Consider the following 19,446-nt stretch of genomic DNA (forward strand, 5'->3'; position numbering starts at 1 on the left):
TTATTTGATTGATCAAGTTAGGAATTTTTTTCTTCTGATTGATTGTCTATCACAATCACAACACCTAAAAATTTTCATTTTAAATTAAAAAGGATAAGAACAGAAAAAGAGAGACAAGAAATATGAGAGAGAGCGATGGATAATAATGAAAGTAAAGAAACGAGAGCCAAAAAATATGAGAGAGAATAAGAGAGAACAACATGGTGTACACCGTTGATGTCAATTAAAGGATTATCACCAATCATGTAAAAGGGTTTTCAATGGTTGCTTAGATGCACCGTGATACGAGAGTCACAATCTAACACCAAGAGCGTGTGTTTTTATTATTGCTTTTTGAAAGTTAGAACTTACCTATTACTCTAACACCAAGCGCGTGTTTTTTTTAAATTGCTTTATGGAAGTTAGAACTTACCTATTAGTCTAACACCAAGAGCGTGTTCTTTTATAATTGCTTTTTGAAAGTTTGAACTTATCTATTACTGTTCATTTTTTTGTATTCGATAAAAATCGTAAGGTAAATAAAAAACTTAACTATCATTGTTCATGGTCCGAACTTATTATGTAAAAACATTTCCGACGAAAAAGGTCGCAACTTAGAAAAGGGCAGTCTATGTTAAAACTTCGCCCGATATAATTGTGCCCTAGGTTTACTCAGCCACTCACCCACCCACCCACCCTCTCTTCGCCGCCCAGCAAAACAGCAGCTCCACTGCGAAAGTTCTCTCGCTCTCTCTTCCCAGTAAAGGCAGCCTCTCGCCCAGTACTATTCGCGGCCTTGCAAGCTCAACAGGTACCTCCAATCAGTGAGTTCTCTGTTGATTTTGCATTTTTTTCTTGTTGATTTCGGATTTCTCTGTTAACAACATTGTTCTCAGGGGTTTTTTTGGTGGAAACCATATAAAAACATTTCTTGGGTTTAATCTACTTATTTTTGTATAATTTCCTATGTTTGAATGTAGTATTAAATTGGTTTAATAGTTTTCTAAGTTGTATATCGAGTTCTAAGGCAATGCAAAAGCTTTATTTCGTGATTTTTCTATGTTGTAAATCTAGATTCAGGGTTAACTGATTGTTTTGAGTGCTTGACATCAAGTTCCCTGACAATCTATCCGTATTAGAGTGCTTGTTGGTTGTCTGCATGATAAGATATTAGAGAGCTTGTTGGTTGTCTGCATGATAAGAATATGGATGAACAATCATTTGATAGTTTGGGTTCTTGTTGGAATCAATATACTTCATTCCAGACTGCTGTAATTTTGATTGGTTTGATTCACTGTGAGATTGCTACGTTAGCATCACCCTAGTTCAAGCAAACCTTAATATTTGTTATATTGTTTTTATTATGGAAACAATCCCATAAAAAATTGAAAAAATTGAATTAGAGCTCCAAGAATGCTCAACCCTGAAACTCAATTTTGGACAAATGCAAAAGATTTAATTCTTTTGGGGCTCTAAATCGAATATTATTTAGAGAAGCCACTCCAAAAATAGTTTATTTGAAAAAGAGGATTAGAAAAAAAAAAGACTGACTAGATTCAGATATTCAGATTAGCTTGGGTAATCCGTCAAAAAAGTAGTTTTGATTAGATTGGGTAATTCATATTTTTCTGTATCTCTCTCCTCTACCTCCTCTCCTACTTGCTTGGTTCAAATCTCCACAAAAAACCATATTATCTTCTCCTATACTCATTCTCCAATTCAACTGCAGATTGTTTTGGTAATGGGGTAAGGCTTTGAGCACCACCACTCTGATCCTTCACTCCCAAACCTATCAGACCATGAGACCACCATCCCCAACTTCTTCGAGTTCTGTGATACCAAGCCCAGGGACTATTGTCCATGCCATGACACCAAGAGAGAAGAAATTTGACACCCATATGCTATTTTTCGGAGACTATTCTCATCAAATGAGTGTTATTGGTTTTAGTTTTGTAGGCCTTCTGTCAAGAAACTTTAGTTTCTGGGAATGGTCATAGTCAAATTTGGAAATTGGAACATGGTTTTGGGTTCATAATAAATGAGGATTTGGTTTCAGTGCTCTTATTGAACACTGATTTCCGAAGTGATCAACTTTCCTTTCATGGCTAATTAAAATGTTGTTTGTCATTTTTTCTGTATTTCTGTTTAACTAATCCATGTTACATCCTTATTAGAGAAATTGCTCGGATGTTGTTTGGATGACAATTCAATTTATCCATTAACCATTTCAATGCCTTTTAGAAAATTATTGCTGAGTTATTGAGAATATTATGCTCTCTCTTTTGTTATGCTTTATTTATGGTTCAATAGTACAGGGTGGTTATATTTCTGGTTGAGCATGTACATTTCCAACATTGTCCTTTTTTGCCTCCCTAGGAACCTTTTGCGTGCTAATTGCTAAACTGTTCAGCATGTTGAATTGTGGTCAATGCATTCTTATTCTGATCTTTGAATTGTGGTCAAATGCTAAACAGTTCTGCATTCTTGTTGTTGTAGAACTTGGTTATTGGATTGTATTTTGAGCTTCCAATGATTACTAAAATTCATTGTGGTACTTTGTTCACAATTGTCGATTCTCTCCCATAGTTCTCTTTTGATTCTCATTAGTTACAATTCATGATTCTCATTAGTCACAATTCATGATTTTCTGAAAACCTGTGAAGTTTAGTTGCTATTGCTTACTAGCTTACTTGTTTTCATTCCTGAATTTGTTCTTTACTCAATGGTTTCATTTTTTCCAAGTATTTATTTAAATTGCTTTGCTTTTTTTCTTTTTGAAATTGCTTTGATATACAGCTATGATGTGGGTTCCTGAAATCTGATATATTTTTCTATGATACACAGCTATGATGTCGGTTTGTGAATAAAGTGTTGAATTTTAGTTGAATTGAGAATAATCGTACTTACCTTTTTGTTAGTTTTTATTTTTGGGTTTGTTTAGTTTTACTTAGCTCCAATTATGAATGTTGTAGCTTCCATGCTCTTTTTGTTACCTTTCTATTTTTAATGAATAATGCTTATGGGTTCATGAATATAATTGGTTGGGACCAAACCAGGAACTTCTTAAGTTCCCAGGAGGTTATCAAACACAGAAACTAGGAACTTCTTAACTTCCCTGGGAGGTTATCAAACACAGAAACCAAGAACTTCTTAAGCAACTTGTAATTTACAGTTCTTCAGGAACTTTGTGAGGAACTTCTAATTTACAGTTCATGAACTTGCTTCCAGTTATCAAACAGGCCCTTAGTGTTTTCTACTTTTGTCGTTGCGATTAAAGAGAGAGAATTTTAGGGTTTTTGGATTCACAAAGATTCACAGCTTTAAGGCGCTCATAACCCTTGGCCTCTGCGAGCAACTAGAGACCTTTATTTCGATCAGCAGCCATGGTAATCTCTCTCTCTCCATCTGTGGTAGATCAGTCATGGACTGACTCTCTATCTCTACCTGTATTGGAGAAGACACAGTAACAATAAAAGTTTCTTTCTCACTCTAATGTGTATTCATTTCTCCTTTTCTCTGTAAACAGGTGAAGTATTCCAAGGAGCCGGACAATCCAACTAAATGTAACACTCCAAATCTATAGCTTATTTCTGCACTGGGTTCTATGATAAAAGTTTCATTTTTGTAATTTCTTGGGGATTATATTGTTTGTGAATTTGTTAATCTGCTCCCTCGCACTCTTATTTTCGGTCTTTCCATAAACTTGTGATGTATTTTCTAGTTAGGGTTTTAAGAAGATGATTTATTTTGTGATGTGGTTCATTGTTCTCTTGTTTCAGCTTGCAAGGCCAAAGGATCTGACCTGAGGGTTCACTTCAAGGTATTTAAAGATTCTCTTTTTATGTTCTTGTAGTTTTCATTTGGTGATGTCCAGCTACGTTTGTGATCGATTAGTGTTTGTTGCAGCAAACTCTCTACTATGATGAGTTTTTTGCTCTTATATTATTTTCTTTTGTATTTTATCTTGGTTGCCCATAATGAGTTTGCTTTACTTATGTTGTTTGTTTGTATAATATTACTCTGTATCACTTACGTTGCATTTGTTATGGCTGAATTATTGAATATATTAAAGTTGAAAATGGCTGCTGTGTGGTTCCCATTGTTGTATACTTGAGTAGATTGAAATTGTGTACCATTTTAAATAAACAAAAGAGTAAAAAAGGACTATAGTTGAAAATGATTCGATGTTCTGGTTGGATATGAAGAGTGCTAATTTTGTTGGAGTCTGGGACTATGTAGCAAGTGTACACCCATTGTTCTTTCTATTTTCTTTTAGCATCATCTAGTTGGATGTTTCAAAACATGGTTTTCTTCTTGTATCTTTGCATTCCATTTGTGATTGAAGATCTGTTTGCATAACCTGAGGAAAAAAAGCAGAGGTCTATACTTTTCTCCTCTGAGCTGGCCTCTCGTAAACTTTAGGGAAACTATTTGCCTTTGTAAACTATACTTGTGAATAAAGGTTGAATAAATGTTGCGAAATTATAATTACTAATATAGGTTTGTCTCTCTGATGTGAATAACTCGATCGCGGTTCTTAGATATGGTAATCTACTGAGATTTATGGCTGTGACTGAGTTTGCATCACTACTTTGTTGTCAACTTGAATAATTAAACGTATTATCATCACTTGTATCCAAAATTTAATCATTAGACACATTTGATAGCTCTTCAAAAGATGTTTGATTTGGCCTTAAATGTTTTTGGTACTCTTTTAATCAGGTCTTTGGGATAAACCTTTGTGGGATAGGACTGTGAACATGGGTCTCAATAACACAGTGCTAAATGATTGATTTTTTCATGGAATATTATCGAAGATATTTTTTTATTCAAAATTATAATTTCAATACTAAAACGTAATAAAAACCGATCGGACTTATAAGTTGGAAATGGCTGCTGCGGGGTTTCGATTGTTATATACTTGACTAGATTCAAATTGTGTGCCATTCTAAAAAAATAAAAGGAGTAAAAATGTACTTTAGTTGAAAATGGTTTGTTGTTCTGGTTGGATGTGATGCGTGGTAATTTTGTTTTAGTCTAGGACTAAGTGCAATGTTCTTGCTTACCCATTCTTCTTTCTATTTCCTTGAAGCATCATCTAGTTGGATCTTTCAAAAAATCATTTTGTTGTTCTTGTATCTTTGCATGCCATTTGTGAGTTAAGATCTGATTGCGTAACCTGAGGGAAAAAAGCAGAGGTCTGTACTTTTCTCATCTGAGCTGGCCTCTCGTAAACTTCAGGGAAATTATTTGCACCATTATCGGGTGAACCTTTGTATACTATGATTGTGAATAAAGGTTCAATAAATGTTGTGACATTATAATTGCTAATACTAGTTTGTCTTTCTTATGTGAATCACTCGATCTCGGTTCATAGATATGGTTGTCTACTGAGATTTATGGCTGTGCTTGAGTTTGCATCACTACTTTGTTGTCAACTTGAATAATTAAATCATTATCATCACTTGTATCCAAAATTTAATCATTAGACACATTTGATAGCTCTTCAAAAGATGTTTAATTTGGCCTTAAAACTATTTGGTACTCTTTTAATCAGGTCCTTGGGATAAACATTTGTGGGATAAGACTGTGAACATGGGTCTCAATAACACAGTGCTAAATGATTAATTTTTTCATGGAATATTATCGAAGATTTTTTTTTATTCAAAATTATGATTTCAATACTAAGACGTAATAAAAACCGACTTATAAGTTGGAAATGGCTGCTGCGCGCTTCCGATTGTTATATACTTGACTAGATTCAAATTGTGTGTCATTCTAAAAAAATAAAAGAAGTAAACATGTACTTTAGTTGAAAATGGTTTGTTGTTCTAATTGGATGTGAAGAATGGTAATTTTGTTCGAGTCTGGGAAGCAAGTGCACGCCACACTCTAAGTGCAACATTCTTGCTAACCCATTCTTCTTTCTGTTTCCTTGAAGCATCATCTAGTTGGATATTTCAGAAAATCATTTTGTTGTTTTGTGGATTTTTGCATGCCATTTGTGAGTTAAGATCTGATTGTGTAACCTGAGGGAAAAAAGCAGAGGTCTGTACTTTTCTCCTCTGAGCTGGCCTCTCGTAAACTTCAGGGAAATTATTTGCACCATTATCGGGTGAACCTTTGTAAACTATACTTGTGAATAAAGGTTCAATAAATGTTGTGACATTATAATTGCTAATACAAGTTTGTCTTTCTTATGTGAATCACTCGATCTCGGTTCATAGATATGATTTATGGCTATTTCTGAGTTTGCATCACTACTTTGTTGTCAACTTGAATAATTAAACATATTATCAACACTTGTATCCAAAATTTAATCATGTAGACACATTTGATAGCTTTTCAAAAGATGTTTGATTTGGCCTTAAATGTTTTTGGTACTCTTTTAATCAGGTCCTTGGGATAAACCTTTGTGGGATAGGACTGTGAACAGGGGTATCAATAACGCAATTCTAAATGATTGATATTTTCATGGAATATTATCGAAGATATTTTTTTATCCCAAATTATAATTTCAATACTATGACTTAATAAAAGCCGATTTGGATTGATAAGTTCGAATTGGCTGTTGTGGGGTTCCGATTGTTATATACTTGACTAGATTCAAATTGTGTGTCATTCTAAAAAAATTAAAGGCGTAAAAATGTACTTTAGTTGAAAATGGTTTGATGTTCTGGTTGGATGTGAAGAGTGGTAATTTTGTTCGAGTCTGGGACTATGTAGCAAATGCACACCACACTTTAAGTGCAACGTTTTTGTTCACCCATTCTTCTTTCTTTTTCCTTGAAGCATCATCTAGTTGGATTTTTCAAAAAATCATTTTGTTGTTCTTGTGTATCTTTGCATGTCATTTGTGAGTTAATATCTGATTCCGTAACCTGAGGGAAAAAAGCAGAGGTTTGTGCTTTTCTCCTCTGAGTTGGCCTCTCGTAAACTTCAGGGAAATTATTTGCACCATTATTGGGTGAACCTTTGTAAACTATACTTGTGAATAAAGGTTCATTACATGTTGCGACATTATAATTGCTAATATAAGTTTTGATGTGAATCACTCGATATCGGTCATAGATATATGGTTGTCTACTGAGATTTATGGCTGTGACTGAGTTTGCATCACTACTTTGTTGTCAACTTGAATAATTAAATATATTATCAACACTTGTATCGAAAACTTAATCATTAGACACATATGATAGCTCTTCAAAAGATGTTTGATTTGGCCTTAAATGTTTTTAGTACTCTTTTGATAAGGTCCTTGGGATAAACCTTTCTGGGAAAGGACTGTGAAGAAGGGTATCAATAACACCGTGCTAAATGGTTGATATTTTGATAGAATATTATCAAAGATATTTTTAATCCAAAATTATAATTTCAATACTAAGACTTAATAAAAACCAATTGGATTAATAATATTCACAACTTTCCACATCTTCCACTGCTAGTCATATAATATTGCTTTGTCTCACTGCATGATATGCCTTGTTTAATGTAACGAATTTATTGTATCTTAATCCACATGCAAACAAGACATGGATTAATTTTTGATATTCATTTATGTATCTAGATACTTAATCCATTTCAACGTGGATCTTCCCTGGTTCATTTTGTTATTATTTTTTGAGATTCATACATAGTGTTGGTGCTATAATCCATAGGCAAGTGGGACTTCGATTTACTGGTTCCAATGTTTGAAAGTGAGGTTTGACTTGACATTTTTCTCAGTCATGTTGCCCACTCCAATAATTTGTGGCTCAATGTATACGTTATCTATGTGATCAAAAGACAAGTATGTTTCTTCATATTGTTTTACTGTGGCAGGTGCCCTACTTAGTATGAATCAAGTAAATTATTATTGTTATTTGGAGTTAAAAAATGATACTAGTGTTGCTGTTTCTCATATCTGATTTCTTTTAAAATGAGGTCTAGATTGGTTTATGGTCTTTTACTGTATTGATATGTAGGACTGAAGATCCCACCATGAATTAAATTTTCTAAGTTGTACCTGAACCCAACTAAAAGCAGGGACCTGTTTTTCTTATGAACTGGTTTCTAGTAAGCCGCATGAAATTGCTTGCATTATTATTTGGCGAGACTTTGTACGCATACTGGTAACAAAAGATTCATTGAATGGTAAGACATTCCGAATCTCTACTGTTACATTGGAAACTGGTTGAGTGCTAGTCCATAATAGCTGATGGAAAAGGAGAAGATTACCTATGCAAGTTTAGAAAAACTTTGATTTATTTGCAACTTTTTCTTTTAACCCATCTAAAGATGGTGCCATGAAGTTCACACGTACTCAATTTCTTGTTTAGTTTCTTTTCAAGCAGCTGCACCATTAGTCCATTACTGTTGATAAACTTTGGTCCATTAAGCTTGTAAGAGGTGCATTCTCGCTGGTACATTAGGAGGTTAGCAACTCTTAATTGTCTTTTTCAATCCTACTCTTCTGTGTGACACCATGTAAGATGGTTGTCCTTGTGTTGTATTTTAAGATGCTCTTTTAGTCTTCGGATATTTGATTGGAATTAATTTATTCTTCTCTCACTCCTTGTGAAGCTGGACATCACTTTGAAACTGAAGTTGAGGCCCTGCCTGTTTTTAGTTAAGGAAGGCTTTCTTTGAAGTGAAATTTGATTTTAAATCCATTCTCCTTTCTATGTCAAAATGCACAAGATTGAAGTAGTATTTGCTATTATATGTTATTGTCGTTTCAGATAGGTGACTAAGGGAATGGAGAACCACCTGTATTGTTCCGCTTCTGGATCAAATCCTCCTCCGCCCCAATAAATTTTTGATTGATCAGCATTGTCTTGATCTACTGTATCTTAACCATTTGCTCCGCCCTTGGACGTCTAAAATCCTATCATGTTACTTCTGAATGCCCTTTTTAAAGGTTGTGATTGAGAAAGACTTCCAAAGAATGCATTCTTGATCCAAAATTGGCCGGATGACCATATTTTAATGCATGCTTCCCATAGCTTTATGTTGTAATTCAAACTTGAAAAAAAAATAATGGCATTACTTTTCTCTCTCTCTGTTTTAAAAAAAGAAAAAGAAAGTGAAAAAAAAGAAGGGCCTTGGTCTTTTTATGCAATGAGTCCTCAGTAATTTGTGAAGTTTTCCTTTTTGCTTATTTGACCCATTAGAAAAAAGTGTCCTGTTGCTCCAATCAGATCTCAGATTGTTGTATAAATTTTATGGCTCTGCTGCTGTCTCAGTTGTACATTCAAAGAGATCTTTACCACATTTTCCGCTATATTTTATGTAGGCTCTAGATTTTGTATAAATTTTATGTAGGCTCCAGATTTTGTTTCACTGTGCTCCTAGGAAAGATCTTCACCAAGTTTTCTGCTATAATTTTAAATCTTCAAGAAAAGAAAAAAATCTGATGTATTTTATATATATTCTAGAAGTTCATTAGTGTGATATCATCTTAATAGTGCAAGTTTGGAAAATCTTGATCGATAACTTTATTACTGAGGGTAAAAAGTTGACTGTGATTATGTAGGCTTCATAATTTCTTTCATGGTCTTCCTCGAAGAGATCTTGACCATGATTTCTGTTGTATTTTGACATCGTATTTTATATATATACTAGAGGTCTATGAGTGCCATGTGTTTGTGATAATTTTTCGAAAAGAAAAACTGGAAATTGAATTTATTGGAAGAAGCTTATGGTAATTTGCAGGATATCAGGATCAACGTATTAGGGTTTTTACTCATGGTGTAACTTGTTTCTCTCCAGAACACCAGGGAAACCGCATTTGCTATCAGGAAGCTCCCGTTGGTCAAGGCTAAGAGGTATCTAGAGGACGTTCTTGCCCACAAGCAGGCCATCCCTTTCCGGCGCTTTTGTGGAGGTGTTGGGCGCACTGCTCAAGCAAAGAACCGCCATCCAAATGGACAAGGGCGGTGGCCTGTCAAGTCTGCCAAGTTCATCTTGAACTTGCTCAAGAGTGCTGAGAGTAATGCTGATGTATGCAATCCTCTCTCTCTCTCTCTCTCTCTCTCACACACACACACACACACACACAAACATGTCTGCTATCAATCAGGCTTCTCTGTCTTTCATCACATCATATCTCTCATATTCAGGCCTCTACGTTCTTCTCCCTAGCTATGCTCCTTATTTATCTTCCTTAATAAATTCAGCATCCATGCTTGCTTGTTTTATAGTCTTTATTGGATTTTACTTGGTTACAAACTCAAGCCTTGATCTCTCAGCTTATCTATTGTATTGGTTTTTTTGCATTTGAATTTTATAGGTGAAAGGCTTGGATGTGGATACACTATTCCTTTCGCATATCCAGGTGAATCAAGCCCAGAAGCAAAGGCGACGAACTTACCGTGCCCATGGAAGAATCAACCGTAAGTTTCCTATCCTTTAATTTTATATCCTTGATTCTTTGTTTCTTTCTGTGCGGAGTGGGATTATTGTGTTGAGCAAGGTTGAATTCTATTTGATGAACAGCTTACATGTCCTCGCCCTGTCATATTGAGTTGATATTGTCTGAAAAGGAGGCACCTGTCAAGAAAGAGGTAATCATCCTTTTGAATGAGCTTGACATGGATTCTAAGAAAGACGATATGTATGCAACGTCTGGAGAGTGTGTGTGTGTTTTTTTTTTTGAAGTTTTGATGGATTGCATTGATGATTGCAGGTTGAAACCCAAGTGGTGCCCAAGAGGACGAAGAAATCTCAAGCTCTTCGTAGTGCGGCTTCATCTTAAAGATTTGCAGAGTAAGAGATTAGTATCGCGGCAACTTGGAGATTTACTCTGAGAGAGATTGGCATCTTTTTTCCTTCTATTTGAATGCTCATGTTTTTGCTTCATCTTAAGACATTTCTTAAAGAAATTTGTGGTTGTATTAGAACCAAGAATCGTCCAACCCCATTTGGGGAGAGATTTTCTTGCTTGAGTTGGCTAGTTTGAGCCTTAGATCATATTTGGGTCATTGTTTTGGCTATGTCTTCCTTTGTGGACACCTGTGTCCTTATATTGCAAGCATTAGTTCATACGAAAGTGTTTTAGAACTTTTGTTAGTAATGTGATTTTTTCATAACCTACTATTTTAGGCATTCCCTACTCAATGTTGGCAGCTTTGCTTTGGCCGAGGAGGGGCCGAAATTTTTGCATTTTCAGCCAAGTTTGAGGCAAAGCTGTAGTGCATCCTGTTTCAGCCCACTTCGGTTCGATTCGGGCTCTTCATCTGAAGTACAAAATTGTATTTAAAATAAAAACAATTATGTGTTCGGTCTGCGTTTGTGTGGTTCGGCCTCTTTGGTTGAATCTCCAGCTTAGATAATCGTGATTATTTTGGATGCGAAAAAAAGAGTGAAACAATTCTCTTCAACCTAGATAATCGTGATTATGTTGGATGTGAAAAAAAGAGCGAAACAATTCTGTTGATACAGGGTATAATCCAATAACTGTAAAATTAGTTCACTATATATTGAATGTCAAAACCTGGTGTGAGAATGGCATTGGATACTGGTTACTAATGTCTTATCATCTAGGCAGTCACAATCTTTCCCAGTGCTTTAGAGCTATGGTAAACCAAATAGGATTGGCTGAATTGGGTTATTTAGGTTGGCCAAATATGTGAGAATCAATGTTTTAAAACCCAGCGATTTCTCAAGTGGAGGAGACTTGGTCAGAATCGAATCGGTTTCGGGATGGTAGGGGTTCACTTTAAGCTTACAGATTATATTAGGTTTTTATAAATTTTTATTTTATATTTTTAATAATTTTTTAGATCATTTATTCAAATCGATCCAAATCAACGATCTAGTGATTTGAGGAGATTTGTTTTAGATTTGAGGGTGAATGATCCTCCCCATTGTGTTGACTAGTGAAACAGTGATGAGAATAATGGTAATAAAATATAATTTTGTGTAAATCAAGCGATTCTAGTATTGCTCAACCATGGTGGAGTCGGGATTCAGTTTTGACCCAACATTTTCTAAATTTTTGGATACTTTGCTTGCCAATATTAGAATGTGTTTCTTAAATGCCCCATGGAAATTTTTTATTCAAGGCTGCATCCTTCTACAAATACGGTTGCAGTAATGTAGACCATTCATTTTATGTAGATGGTGTAAATCTGACACTATCTTAAAACGTGTATCAAATCTGCTCAATCCAATTAAAATATGCAATGTAGAGCATCACAACCTTCTATAAATAAAGTAGCTTACCTTATATAAACTACACCCTCTACTGGTTAAGGTTGTGGCATCGTTTTCAGAAAAAGCTGGTTAGGGTTTGTTCTGTTTCAAAGAACATTTAGTTGTCTAAGCTGAGAGTAGATTAGAGTTTGTTAAAGATGTATAGAGGTGAGAGGTAGTAGAGATTGTAGCTTTAAACCGTACAATTTATTCTTTGAGAAGAAGAAAATAGTAGTATCAAGAGGTAAATTAAAAAAGGTATAAGGTGATACTTGATATCTGAGTCATTAAAAAGAAGAAATATGCAGTAACAAAAGCAAAAGAAGAATGGTGTGAGCTAAGTAAAAATATAGTGTCTAGGTGAGCATGACAGCACAATTGAAAACAACGTCATCAAGGTTGCCAACAGCCCCCTCCAGCAGCTCCCACCCCACCTCAGGCTGTGCAAACACATACCCTCCCCCCATCCCCCCTGAGGACCCAGCCCTCCCAACCACCGAGTGCTTGTCCCCCAATGAGCACATTCATGCACGGCTCCATCTCATAAAGTTCGCACCCGTTCACTATTAGCACCAACGGCTGTGACCTCGACAGTGGCCGTCCATCAGACCCTGTTGGGATTGGCCGGTCGCCGAGCATCCCCTCCACGAGTACCCACTCGTTCATCTTAGGGTCGTAGAATTCACCACATTTTAAGTCATCTCTGTTCACTCCCTCTCCTCCGACGACGTAAAATTTCGAGTTCATGAAGAACCCTGAGCAATGTGTACGTTTTCTGTGCGTAGGTGGGAGTGGTCTCCGTGTAAGTGTCTCGGGGTCGTATTGCTCAGCTGAGTTCGTTGGCACACGGGCAGTCAGAGAGCTGGTGATATAAGCGCACCCACCAGCTACGAAGGCACATGAACCCGAGCTGGCCGAGGAGAAGAGACTGTGTTTTGAGAGCATGTCGGGCCCCTGGAACCAGCGGTTTGCCCCGAGTTCATAGCGCCATACGGTGGGGCCTTCAGGGTCAAGGTTTGAGATTAAAAGGTGGCTTCGAGCACAAATGGATTCCTTATCACCATCATAAAAGCGGTTGTTGCTTGGGAAGTGGGGGAGGCGGAAGCGGCGGTGGCGGGGGCCCCAGTCAAGGGAAAAGGCAAATCAACAGGACCCACCTCCAGCGTGCATGAAGACTATGGGATGGCATAGGTCATGGGCTTGGCAGGTGCGGTAGAGATCTCCAGACTCAAGTAGGGTGCGGTGGCGGCAGCTGAGACAACGGAGGGTGGGGTGATCGGAGAAGGGGGTGCGGGCCAGAATCAAAAGCGAAACTTCATCGGTGAGAGGGGGAAGGTAAGAGGAGTAATCTGTATCCTGAGGTTCTTCTGCTGCGGCACTGCCAGAAGTGGCGGACTCTGGTGGCATAGCACATTTCTGCCATCTCTTATAGGTTATCCTTGAGAAATAATTCAGCAAGATAGCAATAGGGGCCAAGGGAGAGCTTCTCTTCTCCCCTGCTTTCTTTTTCATCCTGCCACTGCTGTGCAAGGGAACTAGATAATGCTATAATATAAATAGATTAATTTTTGTGTTGATTTTTTATTTTTTTAACTTTTAACTCTAGTGGAGCAAGCTATTCGGACTCGTCAGAGTAACTCAGCTTAGGCAAGGGCTGATTACCTTGCCCGAGTCGATTTTCTAAACACAGAGTTAAAATATCGTTAAAGAGCTCAAATTATCCTACAAAATCATTTATGGGCTCAAAAGATCTCATTTGCCACTGCTGGATCACTTCTCAAGTTTCACTTAATAAAGGTACTTTCCAAAAAAATAGGTCAAAAATTCCTAAATAACCATAATTAGGGTTAGGAACCTTGAACAAATTTGGTAATTTTGTTCAACTTAAATGACTCGGGATAAATTACCATAGTAAGAACATTGCAAACATCCTCACGCGCACCCCTAGTTATTTTCTTCATCATTGGTAGTTTTCTTCTGAGTCCCCAGCTATAACTCTATTGCTCTGCTAAGTTATTGTGACATGATCTAAATTGAAGTATTATTAGGCTTATAGGGTTTTACTACTCCAGCACCTTTCAGGAGCAAGGAACCTACCCTTGATCTTAAAAATTGAAAGCCATCATTCATGAATTTACGATCCATGTGACTGTATTGATACTACTGAAAGGCGTTCTATTTGCTCGTAGCTCTCGTTTGATAACAAATCTGGGTTTTCATTTTCCTTGTGACAGACCCGGAAGAGGAGGAACATGTCGAGTCCTGTTCAAGACATTAAGAATGCTCACTGAATAAGCAATTCAATAACAAAAACAGATCTCGGATCTAATCGATTTTGGCAAGTTTCATATGAAGTATTCCGGCGATCCCCACGATCCGAGTCTGAGCTGTTCGAAATCAGATTCACCTAGGAAACCCACCTAAAGACATGACCAAAAGCTTCAAAAGTGTGATGAACTACAAGCAGTTACCTACACCTTTACACCCTTCCCCTAAAATTTAACCACCCACAATCAAACGCTCCAGAGGGGAGGAGAGATGACATGACATGGAGAGACATGACATGACATGGAGACAATTATTGTAAGCCACTGCTAGTACCACAAAGAGTACAACAGAGAAGTGTAAGTAATAATACAAATGGCAAGTTCTACTCCAAGACACATCAATACTCTCCACCCTTGAATAGAAACCAACATTTTAACGAACTATAGGTCTCTTGACTCCTGTCTCAGATCCCTCGGTAAACACGAAACACCCCACATCTATAAAACCGAAGTTGTTGTTTTGAAATGCACTCGAGTATTTTTCAAACAAAAAATACTAACATCCCTTGCCCTCAAATCACTTCTTGCGTGATAGTAAACTTTACTATCGTGCAAATGAGCTCAGGTGACTAAGAAAAACAATTTTGTCCCTATTACCTCTACTCACTTTTAATAGCCATCCAATCACCAGACCTACAAGGGAACTACAAAGCGCCTCATCCCTAATCCCCTCTACACAATGTACAACTCACCATCTCATTCACACGAGTTGTTCATCCTCCAAGACCACAATGGCCACCTACTTGAAATTGCCCTATTCATCTTCTCATCCTATCCTGCACAAAAATGCCCCCATTTACCAATATGGAATTACAATCACTTGTAATCTTCAATTAAAAAGTTTATTCTAGCCTCTCTAACTTCGCTCATAGTGATTGGCCACCAGGAAATAGCAAATCCCACATTTGTTGAACCACTTTCGATTCATATCCCTCCACAAAACAGTAACCAACCGAACTATTTCCTGGTCAAGGTCATTGAACTGAAAGGATTCTAGCAGGACATAAGGATGGGGAAAAGGTGTGGCCTCCTTAAGTGGCAGAGCTGAGATATTTAATTCAAGTGCTAAATCCTCAGGTGATCCTAGACCTTAGCTGAGGTACAAGTAGTGCTGCCACCATGACCCCAACCCCATTCGCACTCTCAACATCAATATGATATTGGAAACAATATAGAGCAAAAATTAGATTGATATGAAAGTATGGTGATAGCCATCTAGACAAGGAAAGTTTAATTGAGATGAGAAGGAGGGATAAATTTTTTTTTTTTTTTTTTTTAAACTCCAAAGGGATCGGTGATTACTTGCAGAAGATGTATGACAAAAAGTTTGTTTTTTATTCAAATTTCTCCAAAGAAACTGGTAATTACTTGCAGGAGAGGTATGGAAAAAGTGGGTCAGAGTTTGGAAGAAACAATGTTCACAAAATCAGTGACTGAGGGTCGGGCTTGCTAGAGTCACTTAGACCCAGCAGGGTGCCAGTCCAGATGAACCTAAGATCTGGGCAAGTCTACTAATGTCTTCTTGGACAATCGACTTTATTGAGTCTGATATGGACTTAGGCTTAGCATTCATGGCGATTTCGAGAACAAGCCAGGGCTTTTAATCACTAGAAGAAAGAGTTAATGGGGCTTAAATGGCTTGAGGGCGTTTAAACATGGAATCATGATAGAGGGAAAAATTATAGTTATTTTAATTTTTATTCAATTTTGAAGGAGGTATATTATGATTTTGGTTTTAGGATTTAAATCTAGGATTTTTTAGTTTTGTCGGAATTCTATGGAATTTTTAGATAATTTAATTAAAACTAAGAAGTTTAGTTTCAGGTTATACTTAAGTTTGAACATTTTGGTTAAAAGTTAATTGTATGAACAAATATTGTTTGAAATAATAATATTCCAATATAAATAAAAGCATGAATAGAGTGGAGAGGCATTCACGTATTCCTCTTTAAGAAAATAAAATTGTCTTGTAAAAAAAAGCTTAAAGCTTAAACCTTAGGTGGGAGAAAACCGTACAGTTTCTCCACAATTGTTTGTGTTTGGCTTATTTCTTGCTAATTCAATTGTTCCCTCAATTTCTCCTACATCAGGAATAGAGTGAAGGATTGGTGATAAATGGATCAATGAGGGCAGTGATCCCAAAATCGACCCAAAACTGTTTACTGGACAGGAGCTTGGAAGTGGTTTAACCGGTCTAACCGGTAAATCGGTCGATTCAACCATTCTAACCAGGCAAAAAACATATAAAGAATTATTAGAACAAAAAACTTTTGAATGAAGCTGAAAATTAATTAAAAAAAATGGATTTTAATAAATCGATTTTTGAATTAAAGTGAGTATTAATGAAAAAACAAAATTTAATTTTTACCATAATGTATAGAATATTAAAAAATGCATTACAAACCAAATTTCTTATTTTTGAGATTTTATATATATTTTTTTGAATTTTTTTTTAAAATACTGGTTGATGACCAAAACCGCCCAAAACTGGCCGGTTTTGATCTAACCGAGCAGTTAGCGATTAAATCGCCAGTTTTTTCTAACAATGATTGAGGGTGATTCCATGAACCTGAGTTATTGGTGTACGAAGGAAATGTAAAATTATGTTTTATTTCTTTCCTATTAATGAAAAATCAGGTAGAGGCCTTCCCCCAGTTACTTGCCCAAAAAAGAAAAGACCTTTTGCGCCTTGGCTTCCGCGGATGATCATTATCCATCTGTATTGCATGTTCTCAATAGGGTAATATTTGTTTTCTATTTGGTTTTAGGCTTCTGCTTCTACTTCATTCAACTAAAGCCATTTGCTTATTACTTTATTGGATTATAATTCAAGCGATGCATATTTAATTGCTCGATTATAGGGTTGTAAAATAACGTGTTATTTTTTTCCTATTAATGAAAAATCGAGTAAGGGCCATGTGCCCTAGTTAGTTACCCAAAAAAGAAAAGGTCTTTTCTGCCTTGGCTTCTGCAGATGATCTTTACCTATATGTATTGCAAGTTCTCAATAGGGTAATATATGTTTTCTATTTGGTTTTAGACTACTTTATATCTGCTTCTGCTTCATTCAGCTAAAACCATTTGCCTATTACCTTACAGGATTATAATTCAAGCGGTGCAAATTTAATTATTTGATGAAGTTTTTAAAGGGCCTTGGTTTTTTTAAAAGAAAACAAAGCCTCACCTCAAATTCACATTTGGAAAGCACTTTCGGCATTGGAAATCTTTGTAATGGCTCTAAAATTAATTTCCAACACTGACAATAAATTTTGAAATTCAAAAAATAGTATAGATCGTGCGGATCTGTGGCCCCTTAGTGTTAGGGCAACATGAATGGTCTAGATGATTTGTTGCAATATACACTATTTTTAGAGTTTAAAGTCCTAAATTTTTTACACACACATAATGTTCAAGCTGAGATGATCGACTTAAAGGTTTTTCAACACTTGAATTGCAATTTTTGATGGGTTATAAAGTGAGGCTTTACTTATTTTGATACGGTTGCACCCTATGAAACCATTTTCCTTAATTATTTCTATAGTTGTTATTTTGAGTTGCAAGACTTAGAGTTTGAATGATTCGTGAACTTGACTTCCATTGAATATTGGTGATTCATGGTAATAACAAAAAAAAAGGCCTAGTATCTTTATTCATTAGAAACACTGACTCTCTCTCTCTCTCTCTATTTTTAGAGTTTAAAGTCCATGACGTCTCCCTTCCCTTAATAAATTATGTTCTTCTTGGATGCTAAGAAAACTGGATTTGAGGGTGGGGTGCAGTAATGGCATCCTTTATACCTCGACAGGCAGGGGTGTCCTCACTATTGTCAACCCTGCAACCGGCCAATCTACTGGCCTTCCTGCTGTTTCAGGATCCTCGGCATTTTATTTTGGATTTTATTTCGACCCCGATCATCATCGCAAATTCAGGGTTTTGACTATGATGTCGAATGTGTTTGCATGGAAGCCCGTTCCAGAATACCAGCTGTTTGACTCATCGATTGGACAGTGGATCCGGCTTGAAAGCATGCCAAAAAAAATCTATGATCTTTGGCAGGAGGAATCTCATATCCATTGGCCATACATGCTACACCTATGACATTATGGACTATAGGTTGTTCGGCTTCGACATGGTGAGTGAGAGAGGCAGTACACATCGGAGCTTCAAAGTGGATTAGAACCCTCGGTGTGGGTTGACCATGTTGTGTTGTGGTCTTGGAATGGAATCCACCCGTATGTGGGCTGCCTCTTTAAATTTCACTCCCTCTTGTAATTTTCGCTATTCTAATACATTAAAAAATAGTTACTCCCCTCTTCTAATACACTAAAAAATGATCATCCAATTTTATTTATTAAACAATATTAAAGGAGTGCTCTAAACCAATAGTTGAACTTTCATGAAGTCCTGAAGTAGTTGATAGATTGACTAGTGTATACACTCGGTATTGATGTGAATGTAGCCATGAACGTTAACATCTATTGCTAGGCACAGATGATAACCCCCCTTTATTTTTCACTCACTATACAAAAAATTGGATATGCAGCACCTAAGAAATTTTTATAGTAATCATCTTTCCTAATAGTTCGGATAAGGTCGACAATTAAATTAAGGCAAGGCATACCTCCAAATTTTATCTTAAATGTAATTTTTGTTGTGTGGGACAGTAATTCCAGTGATTGAACCCACAACATCGACATTCTTTTTTTCAAGGTTTGAAAACTCGCTGTTACGGATCATAATTGGTAACGTTGTGCCGGTTCTTTTTATATATCCCGGTCTTAGAGAAAACCGTCTAGATCTTTGACAGAACAAACCGGCCTACTCTATTAGAGAACTGGGCAGTACAACTCTATAATGAACCAACCACCTTTTTTTAAAAGAAAATTGAAATTTTGTTATTAAAGAGAGAGAAATGTGGTGGCCCATCCCCCTTTTAATTTTTGTGCTTTTTATTTTGTCGAACTTT

General features: G+C 36.4%; 1 protein-coding gene and 3 non-coding genes across 5 annotated transcripts; all 4 read left to right on the plus strand.

The window, feature by feature from the left end:
* Positions 1-3,288: 3,288 nt before the first annotated feature.
* On the plus strand, positions 3,289-11,019 carry LOC18438155 (large ribosomal subunit protein uL22). 2 transcript variants are annotated; one of them, XM_020669781.2, is made up of 8 exons: positions 3,289-3,365; positions 3,506-3,542; positions 3,759-3,799; positions 7,944-8,112; positions 9,730-9,960; positions 10,250-10,352; positions 10,456-10,523; positions 10,646-11,019. In XM_020669781.2, the coding sequence occupies exons 4-8, from the start codon at positions 8,110-8,112 to the stop codon at positions 10,712-10,714; spliced, it is 474 nt and encodes a 157-aa protein (XP_020525440.1). In that variant the 5' UTR covers positions 3,289-3,365; positions 3,506-3,542; positions 3,759-3,799; positions 7,944-8,109; the 3' UTR covers positions 10,715-11,019. The 2 variants fall into 2 exon arrangements, with proteins under 2 accessions (XP_020525440.1, XP_020525439.1); XM_020669780.2 differs by lacking the exon at positions 7,944-8,112.
* On the plus strand, positions 5,166-5,300 carry LOC148781606 (small nucleolar RNA snoR74). Its single transcript, XR_016058683.1, has one exon. It is a non-coding gene; the product is annotated as a small nucleolar RNA snoR74 (small nucleolar RNA).
* On the plus strand, positions 6,016-6,150 carry LOC148781607 (small nucleolar RNA snoR74). Its single transcript, XR_016058676.1, has one exon. It is a non-coding gene; the product is annotated as a small nucleolar RNA snoR74 (small nucleolar RNA).
* LOC148781608 (small nucleolar RNA snoR74) lies at positions 6,868-7,002 on the plus strand. The gene has a single exon (XR_016058694.1). It is a non-coding gene; the product is annotated as a small nucleolar RNA snoR74 (small nucleolar RNA).
* Positions 11,020-19,446: the final 8,427 nt, after the last annotated feature.

This window comes from Amborella trichopoda, chromosome 6 (assembly GCF_054954075.1).
Source record: "Amborella trichopoda isolate Santa Cruz 75 chromosome 6, AtrichopodaSantaCruz75HAP2 v2.0, whole genome shotgun sequence".
Lineage (NCBI taxonomy): Eukaryota > Viridiplantae > Streptophyta > Magnoliopsida > Amborellales > Amborellaceae > Amborella > Amborella trichopoda.

What these genes read in the sequence shown, in the direction of transcription:
- LOC18438155 (XM_020669780.2), top strand. An exon ending in GCCGGACAATCCAACTAAAT is followed by an intron (nt 3,543 to 3,758) that starts GTAACACTCCAA and finishes CTCTTGTTTCAG; the next exon opens with CTTGCAAGGCCAAAGGATCT. An exon ending in ACCTGAGGGTTCACTTCAAG is followed by an intron (nt 3,800 to 9,729) that starts GTATTTAAAGAT and finishes GTTTCTCTCCAG; the next exon opens with AACACCAGGGAAACCGCATT.